Genomic DNA, 25,511 nt, shown 5'->3' with positions numbered 1-25,511 from the left:
GTTTTTGGAGAGTGGGGGATTGACCGGGGGGTGTCTGGGAAGAGCAAAAGAGATCAGGTGATGGTCAGACCATGTACAGGGCGAGATGGTAAGGGACTCTATGGGGCAATTTAGGGACCAAATCTGGTCAAGAATATGACCTTTGATATGGGTGGGAGAATGGATGTGAGGTATGAAGTTGTGCGAATAAAGAGTATCAGAGAATTCCTTTGAGGATGGGCATTCAGCTGGGTCAGAGGGCCAGAAATTAAAATCACCCAAAAGCAGAATGGAGGAGTTATTAACTGTAATGGTGGCCAAAACTTCCAAGAAGTCAGGGAGAAACAATAAGGGGGATTGAGGGGGGCGATAGATAAGTATGCAAGTGAGAGGGGGCGTAGTGGAAGTAGTGCGAATAGCTAAATATTCCGTGGTAGCGACATCTGGCAGGGACAAAGTTTGAAAGGGAAGGTCGGTTCGGGCGATGACCGCCACCCCACCCCCGGGTCTACCATTTTGACGGTCTGCACGAAGGGCGTAATATGGAGCTGGTAGGGTAGCCAGTAAGGCAGGGAGGGAGTCATCACCAAACCAAGTTTCCGTTAAAAAAAGAAGATCAGGGGCATGAAGGTCCAGCAGACCCGAAAGTTCGTGGGCATGGGCTACTGCAGACCGGGTGTTCAAATAGTATGCCGCCAAGGTTTTTGAGGTAACAGGAAGAACATTACCACTAGAGGGAAAAGGGGGGGCAAGCTGGGGAGGGGAGATGGCGAGAGGAGCAGGCAGAGACAAGCCAAGAGACAAAATACGCGAACAGGTGGAGGCTGATAGCGACCATGGGCCCCGGAGGCAGCGCAATTGGGCGGGGGAATAGGTGGTGAGTTGAGCCAAGTGACGTGCCCCTAGCCCCGGACAGTCGCGGACGAGCGCAGACGAGCTTGCCTTAAGCGCGCCTTCGGCGCGCCATCGTCGCGCCCGCTGCGCTCGTCCGCTGCGCTTCCGGTAGGGGCACATATTTTATGTTAGTGGACGATGGTAGCCGGGGACGTGGCTATGGCTGTGGGCGTGTCTAAAGCGCCCGGCCAGTCACGTCGAGGCCCTGCCTACGTCAGCAGTCAACCAGCTGATCGGAGGGAAGCTAGTGCAAGTGCGATGGAAACAGATTATTTAGCAGGTCTTTAAAAACAAATTAACACAATAGCACCCTGATTCCTAACTCCCGGCTGTGCCTCAGGAGATACAGCTGAAAAAAAAAATAGATAGTAAAAGATACTTATGGTATGAAGTAGCTGTTAGGAAATGTGCTCTTTTCTGCCTCTGTGATTTTCCAGGTAAAATGTGTAAGGCTGTAACAGCAATTATCACTTGATCTACCAGAGTAGTAAATGTGGGTTTGAATTTGCAAATCAAATTCTGTTTTCTGCTTAGAAGCACACCATGAGGCTGTGTGCGCACAGGAATTGTGGCCACAGATATAATTTGTGTTGCAGTTGTTCTGTTAAAAAATGCACTTGCAGGAAAGGGGCAGCTTGTTTTTTTTCAACTGTGGTGGGTAGTACTGTGTACAAATTAGTAAATCTGAAATGAGAGACAAATGGAAAAACATTTGAAATAAATGAAAAGTAAAACAAAATATTTTAATGAATTATAATTACAAAAAGGATTTTTTTTTAGTTCCTTGCAGGTATTGCTGAGCAACAGTGAAAAAAAAATGCCTTTAAGGACAAGAAAAAGGAAAGAAAAGCAACAACAAGTATATCTGGACAAAACTGGGAAAAACAAAATAGCAGGAGAAGCTAGTGATGGCAAAAAGAAAAAGTCTACTGGTAAGCAGAGCAGAGATTTCTTAAAAAAGATTTTCAAAAAACAAAAAAATGGCAAAAATAACTGTAAAACAAAGAGAGTTTTATGTACTAAGCAACAACACAGTCAAAAGCAAAAAAAAAAGCTAATGTACAATCAGAAGTATGTCAAACAGATTTAACACGAAAATTAGATTTTAAAAACATTCGTCGAAAAATGTTTCATAGAAGAGTGATGTTAAATTTGCTAAAGGATGTGAAAAAATATAAGAAAAAAACAAAAATTTATTAAAAAACATTTTTTTATAGAAAATATTGTAAGTAAGGCTTTGGAAATAAAAAGAACTTTTTTTCTAATTTTGAATAGGATGCGTAGATTAGAAAAATTAGTTAATGCAATGAAGTCACAAAGCAAAAGGAAAAGAGAAGTGAAAAAAAGTAACTTTTGTAAAGTGTTCTTGGGAGAATGGAAACACAGTTCAAGTACTGAACCATTTTTTAATGAAGAGAGTTATCTTCAAAGTAATAGTTTGTTGCATGCAGTTGACACCAATGGTAGAGCATATGAAGTTAAGGATGGTTGTGTGATGCAAAAAGAGAAAATGGTCCCAAGAAATGAGGAAGAAGTAATGGCTGCTGAGGCTATGGGGAGACGTCCAAAAGCCCCAGTGTATACTTGGAACTGTAGTAGTATTTGTACTGTGCGTCAGGAATCTATTGATAAATTACGTGACTTTCTAAGAGAATATAGTAAAAAGAGTGTAAAACAGAAGATGAAGGTGCTTCAAACACTAGATCCATGCAGAGTGAGAGAAAATACTGGTTTGCAGGGACATTGTCTGGCTTGTCTATCTAGAAAAGTGTGTAAAAGTGTTTTTCATCATTTTAGGATGCTGGCTGTTCATCATACTGAAATGAGAAAGTTTGTGAGAACATTGTATTTTGCTAAAAGTCCAGCAGTAAAGTTGAATGAGTTGAATAATGCTCTGTTCCGTGGATCTGTATCAGATGTAGTGAAGGTTACTGATGAGATTCAGTTTTGTTACTTTGGTCCAGAACAAGAAAGTGCAGAAAAGGACACAGTAAATGAGGAAAATGAGGAACAGAATGTAGAACTCATTATTATTAAAAATTTTGAGGATGAAATGACAAAATTTACTATCACCTCTAATGAAAGAACAAATATTACTTGTATTTGTTGCCGCAGAAGTCATTATAAAATTCAAACAAGGAGTGTTGATCTGTATAAAAAAAGTGAAAATGAAGATAATTATAAGTGGAAGGATTTTGCAACATATACATTTCTTGAAAATTGTTTTGAATTGGGTGAAGATCAGCGTATTTGTAAATACTGTTATAATAAGTTAGAAGAAAATAGAATGCCGACCAGAGCTGTACATAATAATTTAGAATTGGATGCTATTCCTGCCGAACTTTCTGAATTAAATACATATAAGTCTATACTCATTCAATGTGTTCATCCGTTCCAGACCATAGTACGTATGGAGCCCAAAACTGGTAAATTACCTCCTTCTGATTTACTGAGAGGTTTAAAAGGAAAAGTTGTGTATTTGCCCTTGGATTTGAAAAAAAATATGGAAACTATTGATGCAGATACTTTGGAAACTGAACCATTAGTAATTCTGGTTAATGGTGTACCTACAAAGAATAGGCAGATTTGGCAAGAGCTGGTGGATGTACGAAAAGTACAAAGAGCAAATTTGTATTTGAAAAAAAATCATAAATGGTATGAATCAATTTATATAGAAGAAGAAGAAGAAGAAGATTTACAAGAAGACACAGAAACACCAACTGGTCAAATTGAAAAAGTGGACAAGTCAAAGGAAGAAGAAATTTATGAACATTTTAGCATACATCCTCTTCATTCAAAAGAAGTTATGGGAGACACTATTGATCTGTTTCAGATGAAGAAAGCAAAAGGAACTCCCGTGAGTGTATGGGAGGAGAGCTTGGAAGCTCGATGTTTTCCCCAGCTGTTTCCTACAGGAAAAGGAGGACGATACGATGAACGTCCAGAACAGATTCCAGCTTCTGAGTATCGGACTACAAGACTATATGCAGAAGATCCAAGATTTCGTCAAAGTATTCCTTATTTGTTCCATCTTTTATTTGAAAGCGACTTGTCTGCATTATCTTATGCAGTAAATCACATTTTAAAAAGTGGAGTACATTTACAAAATGTGTCTGCTAAGGATTTTATGGAGAAAGTGCAGCACCGAGATGATCATTTGGAAACACAACTGATCAATCTGATGGCTTGTCAGCGTGGGACAAATGAATATTGGCACCGACGCCATGGTGAATTAAAATGCATGTTACGGAATTTAGGAACTCCTACATGGTTTCTAACCCTAAGCTGTGCCGAGTACGCTTGGGATGATTTACTGGATTTTCTACGAGAGGCAAATTCAAACATTAAAAACATTGAATACAAGACAGCTGGAGAACTGTGCTCATTGGATCCAGTTAATGTTTGCAGATATTTCAATCATAGATTTGAGGCTATGATGTCCTTCATCTGCAATAAAAAAAATCCACCTCTTGGAGAAGTAGTGGATTTCTTTTGGAGAAAAGAGTACCAGGCAAGAGGTGCTCCTCATATTCATATGCTGTTGTGGATCAAGGATGCCCCAAAGTTTGGAACAGATACTGATGAAGCAGTGTTATCTTTCATTGAATAATATGCAACATGTGCTATACCTAAAAGCACAGAAGAGAAAAAGTTAAAAGAGCAAGTTTTACGTTTCCAAAGTCATCGGTGTGGAAAATACTGTCGACGGAAGTACAAGACGAAAGATAAATTCTACACAAAGTGTCGATTTGGTTTTCCTAGACCTGTACTTTCAAAAGGAAGAGTCAACAGTTTTATGTCAGCTGTGCGACATACTATTACCAGAAAATCTCCCAAAAATACCTACAACCTAAGAAGAAAAGAAGAGTCAAAATATATAAATGACTACAACCCAGTCATTTTATCCATGTGGAATGCTAACATGGATATTCAGTATGTGGCAGACAATTCTATTGCTCGGTATGTGACATCTTACATCACTAAATCTGAGAAAACAGAATTGAAGGAAATGTGTGAAGAGATTTCTCACAAGAAGACTGTCAGTAAGAAACTGTACAGTTTCAGTTTAAAGAGGTTATCGCATCGAGAAATTGGATCCTACGAATGCTCAGATAGGTTATCATCTGCAAGTCTTTACTCGAAATCCAGAAGAATAATTTGGGTAAGCTTAGGCCTTGCAGGAAAGAGAAATCGGGTACTGAAATCTGTTGGAGAAATTGAATATTTGGCCGAGAATGACCCAGAAAGTACAGATATTTTGAAATCAAACATATTGGACACATATTACCCAAAGAGAAGTCATCATCTTGAGAACATGTTTCTCTATGAAGTGCTGCAGAACTACATTTATTCACGGAAAGCCACAGAAGACATCAACAATGGAAAATATAAAGTCATTGGTGAGGATGGATGTTTGGTGAAGCAAACAAAAGTAAGTTTGATAAATCACAGGAAGCTCAGTTGCGAAACTACTGACAAAAAGGAATTTTACTACTTGGCTCTTTTACAGCTGTTTAAACCATGGCGTTCAGAGGACGAACTACTGGGAGAATTTCAAAGCTATGAAGATTCCTTTAATGCTTGCAAAGACAGCATAGAATGCAGTACTTTCATAACTTATGTCCAAATGTTAAATGAAGAAAATGGACATGAAGCAAAAATTGCAGCTGAAGTAGCTAGAGACAGTTCTCAAGACAGCCAACGTTCAGGAACACTTAGTCAAGATCCCCTAGGACAACCAATCATAGAAAATGAAGCTGCAGTAGCCATGACTGAAGTAGAAACAGCAATGAATCAAGCACAGGAAGATTCAATCGACTTACTAAATCTGGAACAACAACTGAATGAAGAACAAAAAGAAATTTATGAAGTCATCAAAAAAATTGATCATGGATTACTACATGAAAAGAAAGAGTGCTCATGCACATCATTTGAACCAATCAGGATGTATGTGAGTGGACAAGCTGGAACTGGTAAAAGTTTCTTAATAAAAGTCATCAGAAGCTATCTACAGCAAAAAACAGCTTCAAATTTGTCTTGTGTGGTAACTGCTCCAACTGGGTTAGCAGCCTATAACATAAAAGGAATTACCTTACATCGCTTGCTAATGTTACCAGTGGAGCATGAGAACAAAATAGAATACCACAAGCTAACTGGAGAAGCATGCTTCGAAGTTTCAAGAGTGTTGAAGAAGATGCAAGTTCTCATTATTGATGAGGTGAGCATGGTTTCAAATTTAATGCTTGCCTTTGTGCATTTAAGAATGCAACAAATTATTAAGAGACACTATGACGTGTTATTTGGAGGAAAACACGTCATAGTTTTTGGGGATCTTCTGCAGCTCACTCTAGTTAAAGGACAACCAGTGTTTAATACTGTGACACATGAAGACACGAAGAAGTCATTAGGAAGCATTGGTAATGCGAATATTTGGTTGTTCTTTGAGTACAAAGAACTCACTACCAATATGAGACAAGCAAACGACGAAGATTATGCAAGTATTCTGAAAGATATCAGAATTGGACTACTCACAGAAGTTGGCAAAAAAGCATTACAGAGTCGGTTGCTACATAATTTATTTCCAAGTGAAGAAATATTTGCAGAGAAAATATACCAGAACATTGCAGAAAAAAATACTGTAATCTGCTTAATGCCAACACTACGCGAGTGCTCAATATTCAATGAGGAACTTTTGAAATTGGAAAAGGAAGAGATTAAGAAAATGGAAGCAGAGGACAAAATTCAGCATGAAAGAATTACTTTTACATTAACAGGCAAACTGAAAAATAAATTGGATTCACTAGAGAAGAACATTTCCAAAACAGCTGGATTAGAAAAAAATCTATATGTTTGCATGAATTGTCGAGTGATTTTAAGGAGAAATTTGGATGTAGAAAAAGGTTTAGTGAATGGAGCTATGGGAAGAGTTGTAGGTTTTATTAATTATCAGAAAAAAGAAGGAATTGAATGTTTAAAAATAACATTTGATCAGATAGAAGAAGTTAAAGACATTTGTCGTTGTTCAGTTCGTTTCATGCTTGTGAAAGACTTATATGTACGTAGGAAGCAGTTTCTGTTTTCTCTAGCATATGCTGTAACTATTTACAAGTCTCAAGGATTGACTGTAGATAGTGCTTTTGTAAACATTGGTTCTACTGTGTTCAAAGAAGGTATGGCATATGTTGCTTTGTCACGAGTGAAAACATTATCTGGTTTATTTATGATAGACTTTGATGATTCAAAAGTTAGTGCTGATACAAACTGTGTAAAGGAGTATAATAGATTACGAAGAACCTATGCTCCTCATTTAGGTCAGTATCCTGTGATTGAAAAACATGTTGCTTCTCGGAAAAGGAGATTTGAAAATATCTGTAATGTGGATGAACAGAACAAAAAAAAAAAAAAAAGGACAGTGATGTGATAGCAAGGAAAAAGAAAAAGGACAGTGTTGAAGAGGTTGTTGGTTGCCATTTTGAAAATAGCTCTGGTGTCAACTGCTATGCAAATGTAGTGCTGAAAGTTGTATTTTATCTTGAAAAGTTGCTAGAACAGATAATAGTAAATCATGGAAAAATATTGTGTTCTCTGCTGAGTCTCCTTTTTGAGAAGCTGAGTACTGATAAAACTGAAATTGAAAGTGCTACTGATGTTAGAAATTTTAGATGTATGTTGTGGTTCTACACAGTTTAAAGAAAATGTCTAGCAAGATGCACAGGAATTCTTAATATATATTTTGAGTGTACTTTAAGATGAAGGAGTAGAAGTAGAAAAGTTATTTGGTGTCTCTTACAAATGGGAACATTGCTGTGAAAATTGTATGAACACATGTAGTAGTCATGTTGATTCAGAAAGGTTCATATTTTTACCATTACCAGAGAGTAAATCAGTGACTTTTAGTAAATTAGTTAAAGATGCCAATCACAACATGGAATGTTCTGAATGCAAATCTGACATGTTTTCCACGTTATTTTTACAGAAATATGGTCAGTATGTAATTTTAATGATGCAACGTTGTAGAGCTGATGGTTCAAAATTGGATACTTTAATAAAGAAGTTTATAGGACAACAATTATCAATTTCTGGAAAAACTTTTGTTACAGTTGCAATAATTTTTCATGAAGGACCTACTGTAACTTCTGGACATTACACAGTTTATCTTAAATGTGAAAAAGGCTGGACACTGTGTAATGATTCCCAATTGATTTTCAAGCAACGTTTGCCTTATGATTTACCCAATTCCTATTTAATTTTTCTGAAACCTAAATTTTGAAAACTAAAAACTGCATCTGAACAAAGCATTTTTTGTAATTTTAAAGGATTATAATTGAAGATATCACTTAAAAAGGATTTTGAGATTACTATTTGGCCTAAAGGAAAAGTAATAAAAACAATTGTGGACTCCATTGACAGAAATTATTTTGGCATGTGTGCTTTTGCGACAAGGTTTAAAGACGGTTTGTCTAGAAAATGTTTATTCATCTAGAAAAGTACTTGTAATATATATGTAATATTTCTAACAAGGTATATTTTAGTGAGGAAAGTTTTAGGGCTTTTTTTAAACAATCTTTCAGATTGTTTTTTTTTTGCCCGCTGTTAAATGATGAATACAATTGTTTTCACTATTTTAAGTGAAAAATAAAAAATTCTGAAAACAGCAAAAAAAGGGCAAAAAATTGCTTTGTAAAATATGTAAAAACATGTAATGCTTTTTGTAATGTATGATTGAATATTAATACTTTTTTTCTTTTTTTGCAGAACTGGAAAGAAAAAAAAAAAATTCTGTTCCCTTGCAAAATACTTTAAAAAAAATTTTTTCCGAAAATATTAGTATTACTCAATCCTCCCTTTTCATGCTTCCATTTCTTCACCTCTTTTTGTACATTAAATTTAAAAAAAAACATTTTTTAAAAATCCCTCAAAATTTTTTTGGGGGGGGTTTAGTTTATAAGTGGCTCTTAAAAGAGCCCTTGAGTTAATGGAGGGAAACAGGAAGAGAAAAACGAAAAAAAAGAAAAAACCATCTATGGCCTACTTGCACTCATGGGCATCAAATTTTCTCTGAATGAGATCAAGACTGGTCTCACCCACAGAAATAAGTTTACCGCAATCAGTGCAGCGTGTGGACAACCTAGCAAAACAAGGTGGTCCAAAACGAGGTGAAGAAGAAGGCAAAGGCACCACTGCAGCTGAAGTGCTCGCCTCAGCTGCCAAAGATGTGCTCGGCTGAGCTGCTGCAGATGTCGTCGGTAGAGCAGGTGGAGGGTTTGCTCCAGAAGCTCGACGAAAAGTCACTGGATGCATTTTGTCAACATGCCTCAACATAGTGTGAATGCTAAAAGAATATTTCTTGTTAGGATTCCCACATGACAAGACTTTTTGACAAAGTACACATGTAACTTTAGGTGCATTTTCTTAAATCCCTCTGGAAAAGTGAAAAACTGCCATATGAAACTGTCTTTCTGCATCCTGTTCCTCTGCCTCTCAAGAGTGTCCTGGTCACTGTCTGAAGATGGTTGCTGTTCAGCCATTGTCTCTCAACAACAGAATAGCTCCTTCTCCAAAGGAATCAGAACTAATAATGAGGGGAGTAGGTGTGGTTTGGGAAGAATCTAGAATTGAAAGTGCTTCAAACCAATCAAAAGTGATAAATCATGATCACATGACTTGCCATGAGGGGATTGGGTGTGGTGTTGAAACAATCAGAAACTGAAAGTAATGTTAACCAATAAGAAGTGTTCTTTTATTAAGCATATAACCCGAGGTGCGCGCACTGCGCAAGCTCCGAGCGCGCACCTAGTGATTACGCATGCGCGAACGCGTCGGAGCGCATGTACATAAGTCATATGCGCGCACGTAACGCGTATACGTTGAACACGCGTATACGCGAACGTTATTGCGCGTAAATTAAGCGTATGCGGAAGTAAACAGCGTGGAGAGGGTCCGATGCACGCACGCATGCGTACGTACGTTTACGTACCGGGTGCGCGCTCCCAGCGTGCACTATAACGTATGTATGCGTACGTAAATAATGTACGACGGTATTCGCAAAAACTTGCGAAAACGTACTAGGAGCGCGCACCTCAAGAATTTATTAAAAAAAAAAAAGGTGAAAAATTAATTGCAAAAATTAAATAAACTGTTCAACTTTATGATAATTGAAATTTAAAAAAAAGAGCAAAAACAAATAAAAGGATACAGATAATATATAAATGAATACCTAGTAATTTTATTGGTATTATAAAAATAAAAAAATATTTTAAAAAATCAAAAATTAGCATTTAAAAAACCGTACAAATTCACTGAAAAAACCAAAGGTTTCACACACGTTATAGTTAGGAATTAGCATTTAAAAAACCTTGCAAATTCACTGAAAAAACCATAGGTTTCACAGATGTTATAGTTAGCAGGACATTTCTCTCATACAAAACCAATGAAATTCCCCTGTTATAGTTAGTTCAGCTAACTATAACTCGCGTGCCCGCAATGCACTGCTGATGACGTCACAAATTACATCACTCATGACATGGTCAGTGACATCACTCATGACATCACTGATGACATCTCAAATGACATCACTGATGACATCACTGATTACATCATCCTTGTGACAGAGTGGCACACCTCCTCTCACTCTAATATAACCTTTGATACACACATTCAAAAATAGAGACTAAAATTTAAAAAACAATGGACATACCAATACCAGTTACAACAACCTACTCAGTAATTCTAAGATCCACATACACATCCACTCATTTTCCAACAGTCCTATACAGTCACTCTTACATGTACTCACTCATCATATGTACTCATACACCTATACATCCTATTACACAATGCCACACATCCATGGAGTTACTCACACACAGTCACTCATAATAATAAAGAATCAAACATACATTTACTTGCATATACAATTATACACACACCACCACACTTACTTCTACGGAAACTTACACATAATTAATCTTTTAAACAATCACTTATAGAAACACATACTTATTCATACAGGAACTCTTTCAATCTCTCACTCTCACATATACTCACTTATATACACCAATAGTCACATATACTGGTTTAAAACATATGAAGTTACTCAGAGACACTATTGAGACAGTCATTCACTCACTAACACACCCATGCACACACTCATCCACCCATACAGTCCTGCACACATGCTGTCTTCTACACATACAAACAGTGAGTCACTCATTCATGCACCTATGCACTATGTAATACCCCCCAACGAACCATACAGACATCAGACACTTATACTGATACTCAAAAAACCAACTAATAACCTATATAGACACTCATGTAGCTACTCACCAACCCATGCAGCCACTTATACACAAAGTGAGAGACTGATACAGATATTTACATTTTAACAATACTCACTAAGCCATGTATTCAATAAGATACACTTAATCAGTCAGTAATACAATCAATTTTTCAAAAACAAATCATCCATTTAGACACTTATATACCCATTTATTCTTCCATCGACCTTGAGATATATAAAACATATTTAATTTTCAGAAAAACACACATTCACTGGATGATGTCATCAGTGATGTCATCAGTGATGTCATCAGTGATGTCACTGACCATGTCATGAGTGATGTAATATGTGACGTCATCAGCAGTGCATTGCGGGCGCGCGAGTTATAGTTAGCTTAACTAACTATAACGGGGAAATTTCATTGGTTTTTTACGAGTGAAATGTCCAGCTAACTATAACGTGTGTGAAACCTATGGTTTTTTCACTGAATTTGCAAGGTTTTTTTAAATGCTAATTCCTAACTATAACGTGTGTGAAACCTATGGTTTTTTCACTGAAATATATATATATATATATATTACCTACTGGCGGTCGCCAGTAGGTAGTTATAGTTAGGACCACGTTTCCATAGGAAAACCTCAACATTCTATTTTGAATAACTTTGGCGCCGGTCGACGAATCCTCGCGAATTTCTCAAAATAGGTGGGGCGCTACGCTCCGCTCCTACCCTGAAAGTCTCGGGGGGATCCGTCAAGCGGGGGCTGAGATAAAAGGGGGGTCCCAAAACGCGTTTTTCCCATGCATTTTTCCATAGGACCTTTAGACAGGGCTACAGCCCGAACGGCTGAACAGAATTACTAGAAATTTGGCAGAGAGGTAGTCCGTAGGTCAAGGAAGTGCCTTTTGTAGGTTTGGTGTAAATCAGTTCAGTTGATTTTGAGAAAATAGCCTTTAAATCAATATATATATCTGAGCCAGCTTACGGTACGCTTACCGTACGCTTACGGTAAGCGTACGGTGGCGTGCGCGAGCGCGATTCTGATTGGCTCTTAGATCTTAGTAAACATTCGAATCGGCCGAAACCAGGAAGCGGCGGCCGCCATTTTGTGTATTTCACTCTGAAAAAAAAGAGTGAAAACAAGGAAAGGGGGCAATGAGGAGAGTTACAGACCCCCTAACAATTGTAAGGGGGTCAAAGAAGGACAGAAAAGTACAAAAAAAACATTTATTGATTTTAAAAAAAATCACGGGGTACGCGTACGGTAAGCTCACGGTAAGCGTACGGTAAAAAAAATAAAAATAAATAAATGAAAATCAGATTTAAGAGTTTAGAAATTAGGGAGCTCTAAAAAGAGCTGTTGTGTTTATGGAGTCATTTTTTTAGTGGTACCTACAAGTAAGTACCGATGCAGAGTCTAAGGTTCAAGAGGAAGACTCTGTTCCCTTCATCATTGAAGTGCACACCATCTCCTCTATAAATGTCTTGCATGTCGTAACGCAAGTTGTTGTGGTAAATGGCACCCATACCATAGTCACGGAGGAAAGCAGAAACAGATTTGTTGACGTGCTTTCTTGCTTTGTCAATCTGTGGACAGAAATGATTGGACCAGTTCCATTTTTGCCTTTGGCATATGTTGGAAAACACAAAGGCAGTTTTAGGGAAAAGTGTAAACAGTTGTGCAAAGGTGTCCTTCATAAGCATTTCCAGACCTACCCCAGTCAAAGTGCCTAGGTCATTGCCACCACAGTGCACTATTATGAGGTCAGGGTGTTGGATTTGCATGAAGGATTTCACCAATGGCATCAATTGGTGCCACTTTAACCCTCTCTGACCAATCCATTTAATGTCTACATTTGGCAAAGCAAGGTCTCTCACCATATCTGTTTTCTCTGCAAACTTTTCACTCCAGAAGACATAGCTGTGCCCTACAATCCACACTGTGAACATCTTCAAAGGAGAACTGGATGCACTCAGGAGGTGTCTTTCAGTAGAATGGCAATATGAAAAGAAAGACAGTTTGGAAATGGAGGCATACATATTTTTTACAAAACAAAAAGAACTGATTGGCTGTTTCATACCATTCTAGAAAAAAAACTAGGCTGTATGTGAAAATTAATAGAAGCATGTTTTGTATTGGTACAAAAAAATGTGTAACCAAAGAACAGTACTATGGATTTGCAGTTAGGTTTGAAAAGTCAAGCACTCTTGCTCTGTGGAATTGAAACATTGTGTGTCGAACTTCTGACCTAACTGCACACAGCAGTGTTCCATGAGCTGTTGCTATGGTAGCAGGCAGAAGTCAAGTTGGGGGAAGGGTACTAGGCAGAAGTCAAGTTGGGGGCAGGGTACTTTTGGAAAAGGGTTGGTTTTCAACCAATAGAAATGTGTCATTACATTTGAAAAAAAGGGGGAAGCACTGAGATTTGAAACTTACATGTATATGTGTGGAAAAATAGAGGGAAAGTTTGCCATTATCTGGTTCTGCTGAGAGGAGAGAGGTGTACAGAACAGAGATCCTGGCTCTGATAATCTGCTGTTTGAGTGACACATTTCTTTCACAACTAACTAATTTTAAAGGTGAGTTTACAGTTTGAGAGGGGATGTATGTGGTAACTTAAGAAATGAATAATAGAAATGGGAATTGTTTTTGTTGTAGTTACACATGGTGGATTCATAATGTGTCAGTCTGTAAAAGAGATTTTCACTTGGCCCGAAAAAAAAAGAGCAGTAAGTGTGCTTTCAAATTGGCAAAGAAATTTCGTTTTGGCACTAATGTGAAAACATGACTGTGTGTGCATAGAAGAATTATAGGCAGAAATGTATTGCGTCTTGCTCTGGTGATTTCACAGTTGCAGTAGATGGAAAAGAGGAGCGAATTTTTGGGGGAAGAAGCAGAGGTTTAGCACACACCCATGTGCTTGCCATGTATAGTCATGCACAGTAATTAGAAGCGAGTGGGGTTTTCAGGTTTAAGTCTGTAATGCAAATACATTCAGCATCACTAAGGCTGGTTGCCCCTGCTGGAGTGTAGGCAGTCACAGAGAATGCACACGGTGGTGGTCTGAAAAAAAAACAGCTTGGACATGTGCATTTAAATAAATTTAAAAAAAAAGGTTTCAGAATGTGTCAGTCTGTAAAAGTGATTTCAAAGTGTAAAAAGAGATTTTCACTTGGCCCGAAAAAAAAAGAGCAGTAAGTGTGCTTTCAAATTGGCAAAGAAATTTCGTTTTGGCACTAATGTGAAAACATGACTGTGTGCATAGAAGAATTATAGGCAGAAATGTATTGCGTCTTGCTCTGGTGATTTCACAGTTGCAGTAGATGGAAAAGAGGAGCGAATTTTTGGGGGAAGAAGCAGAGGTTTAGCACACACCCATGTGCTTGCCATGTATAGTCATGCACAGTAATTAGAAGCGAGTGGGGTTTTCAGGTTTAAGTCTGTAATGCAAATACATTCAGCATCACTAAGGCTGGTTGCCCCTGCTGGAGTGTAGGCAGTCACAGAGAATACACACGGTGGTGGTCTGAAAAAAAAACAGCTTGGACATGTGCATTTAAATAAATTTAAAAAAAAAGGTTTCAGAATGTGTCAGTCTGTAAAAGTGATTTCAAATTGAAAAAAGAGATATACACTTGCCCCCGAAAAAAAAAGAGCAGTAAGTGTGCTTTCAAATTGGCAAAGAAATTTCGTTTTGGGACTAATGTGAAAACATGACTCTGTGTGCATAGAAGAATTATAGGCAGAAATGTATTGCGTCTTGCTCTGGTGATTTCACAGTTGCAGTAGATGGAAAAGAGGAGCGAATTTTTGGGGGAAGAAGCAGAGGTTTAGCACACACCCATGTGCTTGCCATGTATAGTCATGCACAGTAATTAGAAGCGAGTGGGGTTTTCAGGTTTAAGTCTGTAATGCAAATACATTCAGCATCACTAAGGCTGTTTGCCCCTGCTGGAGTGTAGGCAGTCACAGAGAATGCACACGGTGGTGGTCTGAAAAAAAAACTGCTTGGACATGTGCATTTAAATAAATTAAAAAAAAAGGTTTCAGAATGTGTCAGTCTGTAAAAGTGATTTCAAAGTGTAAAAAGAGATTTTCACTTGGCCCCGAAAAAAAAAGAGCAGTAAGTGTGCTTTCAAATTGGCAAAGAAATTTCGTTTTGGCACTAATGTGAAAACATGACTCTGTGTGCATAGAAGAATTATAGGCAGAAATGTATTGCGTCTTGCTCTGGTGATTTCACAGTTGCAGTAGATGGAAAAGAGGAGCGAATTTTTGGGGGAAGAAGCAGAGGTTTAGCACACACCCATGTGCTTGCCATGTATAGTCATGCACAGTAATTAGAAGCGAGTGGGGTTTTCAGGTTTAAGTCTGTAATGCAAATACATTCAGCATCACTAAGGCTGGTTGCCCCTGCTGGAGTGTAGGCAGTCACAGAGAATGCACACGGTGGTGGTCTGAAAAAAAAACTGCTTGGACATGTGCATTTAAATAAATTAAAAAAAAAGGTTTCAGAATGTGTCAGTCTGTAAAAGTGATTTCAAATTGAAAAAAGAGATATACACTTGCCCCCGAAAAAAAAAGAGCAGTAAGTGTGCTTTCAAATTGGCAAAGAAATTTCGTTTTGGCACTAATGTGAAAACATGACTCTGTGTGCATAGAAGAATTATAGGCAGAAATGTATTGCGTCTTGCTCTGGTGATTTCACAGTTGCAGTAGATGGAAAAGAGGAGCGAATTTTTGGGGGAAGAAGCAGAGGTTTAGCACACACCCATGTGCTTGCCATGTATAGTCATGCACAGTAATTAGAAGCGAGTGGGGTTTTCAGGTTTAAGTCTGTAATGCAAATACATTCAGCATCACTAAGGCTGGTTGCCCCTGCTGGAGTGTAGGCAGTCACAGAGAATACACACGGTGGTGGTCTGAAAAAAAAACAGCTTGGACATGTGCATTTAAATAAATTTAAAAAAAAAGGTTTCAGAATGTGTCAGTCTGTAAAAGTGATTTCAAATTGAAAAAAGAGATATACACTTGCCCCCGAAAAAAAAAGAGCAGTAAGTGTGCTTTCAAATTGGCAAAGAAATTTCGTTTTGGCACTAATGTGAAAACATGACTCTGTGTGCATAGAAGAATTATAGGCAGAAATGTATTGCGTCTTGCTCTGGTGATTTCACAGTTGCAGTAGATGGAAAAGAGGAGCGAATTTTTGGGGGAAGAAGCAGAGGTTTAGCACACACCCATGTGCTTGCCATGTATAGTCATGCACAGTAATTAGAAGCGAGTGGGGTTTTCAGGTTTAAGTCTGTAATGCAAATACATTCAGCATCACTAAGGCTGGTTGCCCCTGCTGGAGTGTAGGCAGTCACAGAGAATACACACGGTGGTGGTCTGAAAAAAAAACAGCTTGGTTTCATAATGTGACAGTTTGTTATACAGATTTTCACTTGCCCAAAAAAAAAGAGGAGTTTGTGTGCATTCAAATTGGCAAAGAAATTTCGTTTTGTGACTATTGTGAAAAGAAATGTAGTAATATATTTAAATTCAATAAAGAATTTTTTTTTTAGTTTTTTTGCAGGTATTGCTGAAGAACAGTGAACAAAATTTAAGATGCCTACAAAATCTCGAGTTCAAAAAACGCTAAAAAAAAAACTATATTTGAGGACAACTGGAGGACCAAAGTTAGTAGAAGATGCTGATGTTGGGAAAAAGAAAAAATCTTCTGGTAAGCAAAAAAGACAATTCCTAAACAAAATATTGAAAACAAACAAAAATGTACAAAATGTCTGTTCTCGGAAAAATGTAACAAAACCTACAGAACAGCAAAAAATTGAGGATTTAGTTAATGCAAATATACCTTCTGCAATTGAAAAGTTTAACATAAACAGAAAAACAGCATTTAAAGAGATACGTAGAAAAATGTTTCAGAGAAGAGTTATGTCCAATTTGATAAAGGATATAAAGAAATATAAGCAAAAGGCTAAATATTATAAGAGAAAAAAAGAAATTGAAGCCATTGCAGCAAAGGCATTAGAATTAAAAAGGAAACTATTCATATTAATTTTGAATAGGATGCGTACATTAGATAAAATGGTTAATGTACTGAAATCACAAAGCAAAAGCAAAAGAGTAGTGAACAGAACAAATTTTTGTAAAGTGTTTTTAGGAAAGTGGATGCATAGCTCAAGTAGTGAACCTTTTTTTAATGAAGAGAGCTATTTTCAAAGTAATAGTTTGCTGCATGCAGTTGACACCAGAGGTCGTTCATACGAAGTAAAAAATGGTTGCATAATGGAGAAGGAGATAATGGTTCCAAGAGATGAGGTACAAGTGATGGCAGATGAGGCAATGGGGAGACGTCCTAAAGCCCCAGTGTACACTTGGAATTGTAGTAGTATTTGCACTGTGCGTCAGGAATCTATTGACAGATTTCGAGAGTTTCTAAGAGAATATAGTAAAAAAAGTGTAAAACAAAAGATTAAGGTGCTTCAAAGTCTGGATCCATGCAGAGTGAGAGAGAATACTGGTTTGCAGGGTCATTCTCTTGCTTGTCTATCTAGAAAAGTGTGCAATAGTGTTTTCCATCATTTTAGGATGCTGGCTGTTCATCATACTGAAATGAGAAAGTTTGTGAGACGGTTGTATTTTGCCAAAAGTCCAGCAATAAAGTTAAATGAATTGAATAGGGCTCTGTTCCGAGGAACGGTATCAGATGTAGAGAAGGTTGTTGATGAAATTCAGTTTTGTTACTTTGGTCCTGAACAAAACAGTGCAGAGAAGGACACAGTAAATGAGGCAGAAGTGGAAGAGAATGTAGAACCTTGTGTAAGTAAGACATTTAATGATCACATAACAAAATTTGCAATAGTCTCTAATGAAAGACCAAATGTTACTTGTATTTGTTGCCGCAGAACTCATTATAGAAAACAAACTAGGAATGTTGATCTCTACAGAAAGAGTGAAAATGAAGATAATTATAAGTGGATGGATTTTGCAACATATATATTTCTTGAAAATTGTTTTGAATTGGGTGAAGATCAGCGTATTTGTAAATACTGCTACAACAAGTTAGAGGAAAATAGAATGCCGACCAGAGCTGTACATAATAATTTAGAATTGGATGCTATTCCTGCTGAACTTTCTGAATTAAATACATATGAGTCTATACTCATTCAATGTGTTCATCCGTTCCAGACCATAGTACGTATGGAGCCCAAAACTGGTAAATTACCTCCTTCAGATTTAGTGAGAGGTTTAAAAGGTAGAGTGGTGTATTTGCCCTTGGATTTGAAAAAAAATATGGAAACTATTGATGCGGATACTTTGGAAACTGAACCATTAATTATTCTGGTTAATGGTGTACCTACAAAGAATAAGAAGATTTGGCAGGAGCTGGTAGATGTGCGGAAAGTACAAAGAGCAAATTTGTATTTGAAAAAAAATAACAAATGGTATGAATCAATTTATATAGTAGAAGAAGAAGAAGAAGAAGATTTACAAGGAGATACAGAAACACCAAGTGGACAAATTGAAAAAGTGGACAAGTCAAAGGAAGAAGAAATTTATGAACATTTTAGCATACATCCTCTCCATTCGAAAGAAGTTATGGGAGACAATATTGATCTCTTTCAGATGAAGAAAGCAAAAGGAAATCCCGTGAGTGTATGGGAGGAGAGCTTGGAAGCTCGATGTTTTCCCCAGCTGTTTCCTAAAGGAAAAGGAGGACGATACGATGAACGTCCGGAACAGATTCCAGCTTCTGAGTATCGGACTACAAGACTATATGCTGAAGATCCCAGATTTCGACAAAGTATCCCTTATTTGTTCCATCTTTTATTTGAAAGCGACTTGTCTGCACTGTCTTATGCAGTAAATCACATTTTAAAAAGTGGAGTACATTTACAAAATGTGTCTGCTAAGGATTTTATGGAGAAAGTGCAGCACCGAGATGATCATTTGGAAACACAACTGATCAATCTGATGGCTTGTCAGCGTGGGACAAATGAATATTGGTACCGACGCCATGGTGAACTAAAATGCATGTTACGCAATTTAGGAACACCAACATGGTTCCTTACCCTAAGCTGCGCCGAGTACGCTTGGGATGATTTACTGGATTTTCTACGAGAGGCCAATTCAAACATTGAAAACATCGAATACAAGACAGCAGGAGAACTGTGCTCATTGGATCCGGTTAATGTTTGCAGATATTTCAATCATAGATTTGAGGCTATGATGTCCTTCATCTGCAATAAAAAAAATCCACCCCTTGGAGAAGTAGTGGATTTCTTTTGGAGAAAAGAGTACCAGGCAAGAGGTGCTCCTCATATTCATATGCTGCTGTGGATCAAGGATGCCCCAAAGTTTGGAACAGATACTGATGAAGCAGTGTTATCTTACATTGAAGAATATGCAACATGTGCTATACCAAAAAGCACAGAAGAGTACAAGTTAAAGGAGCAAGTTCTACGTTTCCAAAGTCATCGGTGTGGAAAATACTGTCGACGGAAATACAAGAGCAAAGAAAAATACTACACTAAATGTCGATTTGGATTTCCTAGACCTGTTCTTACAAATGGAAGAGTCAACAGTTTTATGTCAGCTGTGAGACATACTATCACAAGAAAATCACCTAAGAATACCTACAACCTTAAAAGAAAAGAAGAATCAAAAAATATAAATGACTACAACCCAGTCATTTTATCCATGTGGAACGCTAACATGGATATACAGTATGTTGCTGACAATTCCATTGCTGTTGCTCGATATGTAACGTCTTACATTACGAAATCAGAAAAAACAGAATTGAAGGAAATGTGGGAAGAGATTTCTCACGAGAAGACTGTCAGTAAGAAGCTGTACAGTTTCAGTTTGAAGATGTTATCGCATCGAGAAATTGGATCCTACGAATGTTCAGATAGATTATCTTCTGCAAGTCTCTACTCGAAGTCAAGAAGAATAATTTGGGCAAGTTTAGGCCTTGCAGCAATGAGAAATCGGGTACTGAAATCTGTTGGAGAAATTGAATATTTGGCACAGTTCGAACCTGAAAGTACAGATATATTGAAAACAAACATGTTGGACACATATTATCCCAAGAGAAGTCATCATCTGGAGAACATGTGTCTCTATGAAGTGCTGCAGAACTACATTTATTCACGGAAAGCTGCAGAAGACATCAATAATGGAAAATATAAAGTCGTTGGTGAAGAAGGATGTTTGGTGAAGCAAACCAAAGGAAGTTTGATAAATCACCGGAAGCTGAGTTGCGACACTACCGACAAGAAAGAATTTTACTACTTGGCTCTTTTACAGTTGTTTAAACCATGGCGTTCAGAGGATGAACTACTGGGAGAATTCCAGAGCTATGAAGATTCTTTTAATGCTTGCAAAGACAGCATACAATGCAGTACATTCTCAACTTATCTGCAAATGTTAAATGAAGAAATTGAACAGGAAACTACAATTGCAGCAGAAATTGCTAGAGACAGTTCTCAGGACAGCCAAAGTTCAGGAACATACAGTCAAGATCCCCTAGGACAACCAATCGTTGAAAATGAAGCATCAATAGCCATGAATGAAGTGGAAACGGCTATGAATCAAGCTCAAGAAGAATTTATAGACTTAGAAAATTTGGAAAGACAACTGAATCAAGAGCAGCAACAAATTTATGAAGAGATCAAAAACAAAATTGAACACGGATTTCTACATGAAAAAAAAGAGTGCTCATGCACATCATTTCATCCAATCAGGATGTATGTAAGCGGACAAGCTGGCACTGGAAAAAGTTTCCTAATTAAAGTCATCAGAAGCTACCTAAAGCAAAAAACAGATTCTACTTTGTCTTGTGTGGTTACTGCTCCAACTGGGTTAGCAGCATATAACATAAAAGGAATCACCTTACATCGTTTGCTAATGTTACCAGTGGAGCATGAGAACAAAATACAATTCAACAAGCTAACTGGAGAAGCATGCTTGGAAGTTTCAAGAGTATTGAAGAAGATGCAAGTTCTCATTATTGATGAGGTGAGCATGGTATCAAACTTAATGCTTGCCTTTGTGCATTTAAGAATGCAGCAAATTTTGAAGACAGACTATGACGTGTTATTTGGTGGAAAACACATCATCGTTTTTGGGGATCTTTTGCAACTTACTCCGGTTAAAGGACAACCAGTGTTTAATACTGTGACACATGAAGACACGAAGAAGTCATTGGGAAGCATCGGTAATACAAATATTTGGTCCTTCTTTGAGTACAAGGAACTTACAACTAATATGAGGCAAGCAAACGATGAAGAATATGGAAGTATTCTGAAAGATATCAGGATTGGACTACTCACAGAAGCTGGCAAAAAAGCATTACAGACTCGGCTGCTACATAATTTATTTCCAAAGGAAGAAATAGTTGCAGAGAAGATATACAAGAACATTGCAGAAAACAAAAGTGTCATCTGCTTAATGCCAACTCTACGTGAATGCTCAATATTCAATGAGGAGCTTTTGAAATTGGAAAAGGAAGAGATCATGAAATTGGAAGCAGTGGACAAAATTGAGGATGGAAGAATTACTGTCACAGTAACAGGCAAACTGAAAAATAAATTGGACTCACTAGAGAAGAACATCTCCAAAACAGCAGGATTAGAAAAAAATCTATATGTTTGCATGAACTGTAGAGTGTTTTTAAGGAGAAATTTGGATGTTGAAAAAGGCTTAGTAAATGGAGCGATGGGAAGAGTTGTGGGTTTTATTAATTATCAGAAAAAAGATGGAATTGAATGGTTAAAAATAAAATTTGATCAGATAGAGGAAGTTAAAGACATTTGTCGTTGTTCAGTTCGTTTCATGCTTGTGAAAGACTTATATGTACGTAGGAAGCAGTTTCCGTTTTCTCTAGCATATGCTGTAACTATTCACAAGTCTCAAGGATTGACTGTAGATTGTGCATTTGTGAACATTGGATCTAGTGTGTTCAAAGAAGGTATGGCATATGTTGCTTTGTCACGAGTCAAAACATTATCAGGTTTATTCATGATAGACTTCGATGACTCAAAAGTTAGTGCTGATACAAACTGTGTAAAGGAGTATAATAGATTAAGAAGAAGCTATGCTCCTCATTTAGGTCAGTATCCTGTGTTGGAGAAACGTGTAGTTTCTCGTAAAAGGAGAAATGAGAATATCTGTAATGAAGATGTAGAGAAGAGGAAAAAAAAGAGGAGTGATGTAATTGCAAGCAAAAAGAATAAGGAAAATGAAGAACAGGTTGTAGGATGTCATTTTGAAAATAGCTCTGGTGTCAACTGCTACGCAAATGTAGTGCTGAATGTTGCTTTTTATCTGGAAAGTTTGCAAGAGCAGATAATAATAAATCAGGGAAAAAGATTCTGTTCAGAGCTCAGTCTCCTTTTTCAAAAGCTGAGTAAAGATAAAACTCAAATAGAAAGTGCTACTGATATTAGAAAACTTTTAGATGTATGTTCAGGACGAACACAGTTTTCTCAAAATGAACAGCAAGATGCTCACGAATTTTTGATGTATTTTCTTCAGGTAGTGGAAGAAGAAGGAGTTCCCATTGACATTTTTTTTGGTCTCTCTTATAAATGGGAACATAGTTGTGATAATTGTTATAATATAAGTGGTTCTATTGTTGATAATGAAAGGTTTATTTATTTGACATTGCCAGAGAGTAAAACAGTCACTTTTGCAAACTTAGTTAAAGATGCTAATCATAGCATGAAATGTGGTGAGTGTAATTCTGACATGTTATCAACATTAATTTTAAGGGAATACGGACAGTATGTAATTTTAATGATGCAACGATGTAGAGCTGATGGATCAAAATTGGATACTTTAATAAAGAAGTTTACAGGACAGCAATTATCAATTTCAGGAAAAACTTTTGTAACTGTTGCAATAATTTTCCATGATGGACCTACTGTTACTTCTGGACATTACACAGTTTATCTAAAATGTGAAAAAGGATGGACACTGTGTAATGATTCCCAATTGATTTTCAAACAACGTTTGCCTTTTGATTTAGCAAATTCCTATCTAATCTTCCTGAAACCTAAATTTTAGAGAGACTTGGCAAGATCTGGACAAAATAATTTTACCATTTTACAGGATTACCATTGCAATTTTGTAGAAAAAAGATTTTTAAAATTATCATTTGGCCTAAAGGAAAGATAACCAATTGTAATGTGGACTTTTTAAATTTTTAATGCAATTTTGAAAAACCAATAATTTAGAGATTATCGGTAACTTCTGCACATTTTAAATTTTGGAATGTTATTGGACTGCCACTGGAAATTTTTTCAAAAATAATTTCAAAAATTACTATTTGGCCATGTGGAAAAGTAAGCAATTCTATTGTGGACTAAATAAATTATTCGAAAAATTTTCGTGAACCAAAATGTTACAGAGAATCGGTGAGATCTGGACAGATTAAACTTTAGAATTTTAATGGTTTTCCCTTGGAAATTTATTCCAGGGAAAGAATAAAAAATACTATTTGGCCTAAAGGAAATAAAATCAGATGTATTTTGGAGTTATTTGAGATATATTATTGTGAATGTACTTCTGAAACAAAAATATCAGACGGTATTTTAAAGAAAAAAGTATTGTTTTTAGATGACATTTTTTAAGAATAATATGCATTTCTGTAATGATAAGTTTAAGTGAGAAGAGATTCTGGGCTTTTTTAATACAATCTTTGAGATTGTTATTTTTTTTTGCCCGCTGTAAAATGATGAATGCAATTGCTTTCACAATTTATAGTGAAATGCAATATATTCTGAAAACAGCAAAAATAAGGCAAAAATATTTTTTGGGAAAAAATGTAAATATGTGTACTGTATTATAAAATGTTTTAAAAATATTAATACTTTTTTCTTTTTTTTCAGATCGATATAGAAAATTTTCGTAAACTACAACCATTTTAAAAACTATTTTTTAAAAAAACAAATGAATAAATATTTTTTTCAGTGAGTATGGTAAGTCAATAGTAATAATTGTAGTCTTTCAAGGACCTTGTAATGTGAAAAATGATTTTTAGTGTTTTTTTTAAAAAATAAAAAAAAAGGTACGCTTACCGTACGCGTACGGTAAAAAAAAAAAGTTTTTTAAAAAAAATGTAAAAAAAAGATGAAAGATAAGGTTGGCTCTTAAAAGAACCGTTGTGTTCATGCAGGGACAGAGGAAAGGAACCATGGGAAAATCATTCAAAGCTACAAATGTGCTGATCTATTTTGTTATTCACTAGGGAAACACTGGTCTCCCTATAACAAATTAGAGCTTTACAAAATGTGCAATGAATATCAACCTTCCGAAATCGAGGGTTCATTTCCAGAGGGCCAGCAAAAGGAGATTCTCCCCCCACAGATGAAGGGCTCACCTGAGCTGCAGAAGAAGGAGTAAGCTCTGCAGGTGATGGTCCAGGCTGAGCTGCTGTGGATGTACTGGCTCGTCTTTCTGAAGAGTTACCTCCAAAAAGTTGAGCATGTGTCCTTTTGTGTACATCCTTGAGGTGCCTCATCATGGTGTGATTCCCAAAGGAATACTTCCTGTCAGGATTACCTCTAGAAAGTACACGCTGACACAGCTTGCAAGTAACTAAGGGTGCATTCACCTTTTGCTGGCCTTCTGGAAAAGTAAAATAATCCCAAACATAAGAAGGTTTTACTTTCCTCGCTCTCTGCCTCAAGACAGTGCTGCTGGTGCTAGCCTCACTCTCAGAAGAGCTCTGCTGTTCTGCCATCGTATCCCAAAGACAAACCAGCTCCTTCTCCCAAGGGATCACAAGCAGAAATGAGGGGAATGGGTGTGGTGTAGGAGAGTTCTAGAACTGAAAGTAGTTTCAACCAATCAAAAGTTGTGTTTCAAGATCACATGACCTACCGTACGCTTACGGTACGCTTACGGTGCGCTTACGGCAAAAAGTACGCGTGCGCGTAAAAAAGACACGCGCTTGCGCACATGCGCATAACAGTCATTTCCCGGCACTTCCGCGTAACGTGCGCGTGTTGCGTAAGCGCGCACGCGTCCCACGCGCAGTACGCGCGGCTACGCAAAGTGCGTAACTATACGCAAGCAGCGTAGATAGATTACGGACGTTGCGTAAACCGTACGCTTACCGTGAGCTTACGGTACGCGTACTATAAAAAAAAAAAAAAATAAATCTGGAAATAAATTTTACATGTTTATTTTAAAAAATATATATAAAAAAAATATTTAAGGATTTTAAAAATTAAAGCATAGTCTTTATAAAAGATAAGAAAATTAAAATAAAAATATGTTTGAAAAAAATGAAGAATATAAAAAAAAAAATAGCATTTAAAAAACCTTGCAAATTCACTGAAAAAACC

The 25,511-nt window shown here is 37.0% G+C and overlaps 2 protein-coding genes across 2 annotated transcripts in view; one reads left to right on the top strand and one right to left on the bottom strand.

Moving 5' to 3' along the window:
- LOC146783302 (allantoinase, mitochondrial-like) overlaps positions 1 to 25,511 on the bottom strand; it is a 1,087,389-nt gene that overhangs the window by 861,014 nt on the left and 200,864 nt on the right. The gene's annotated exons all lie outside the window — the stretch shown is intronic.
- Positions 13,624 to 25,511, top strand: part of LOC146783303 (uncharacterized) — a 32,066-nt gene continuing 20,178 nt past the window's right edge. Inside the window, exons 1-2 of the mRNA XM_085635056.1 lie at positions 13,624 to 13,733; positions 16,719 to 18,695. Of these exons, the coding sequence (XP_085491182.1) occupies positions 16,762 to 18,695 (1,934 nt within the window). The 5' untranslated portion in view covers positions 13,624 to 13,733; positions 16,719 to 16,761. The remainder of the gene's footprint in view (positions 13,734 to 16,718; positions 18,696 to 25,511) is intronic.

This window comes from Triturus cristatus, chromosome 11 (genome assembly GCF_964204655.1).
Source record: "Triturus cristatus chromosome 11, aTriCri1.1, whole genome shotgun sequence".
In the NCBI taxonomy this organism is placed as follows: Eukaryota; Metazoa; Chordata; class Amphibia; order Caudata; family Salamandridae; genus Triturus; species Triturus cristatus.
Note: the sequence above shows the minus strand (reverse complement) of the source record. Positions and strands in the feature narration are given on the sequence as shown.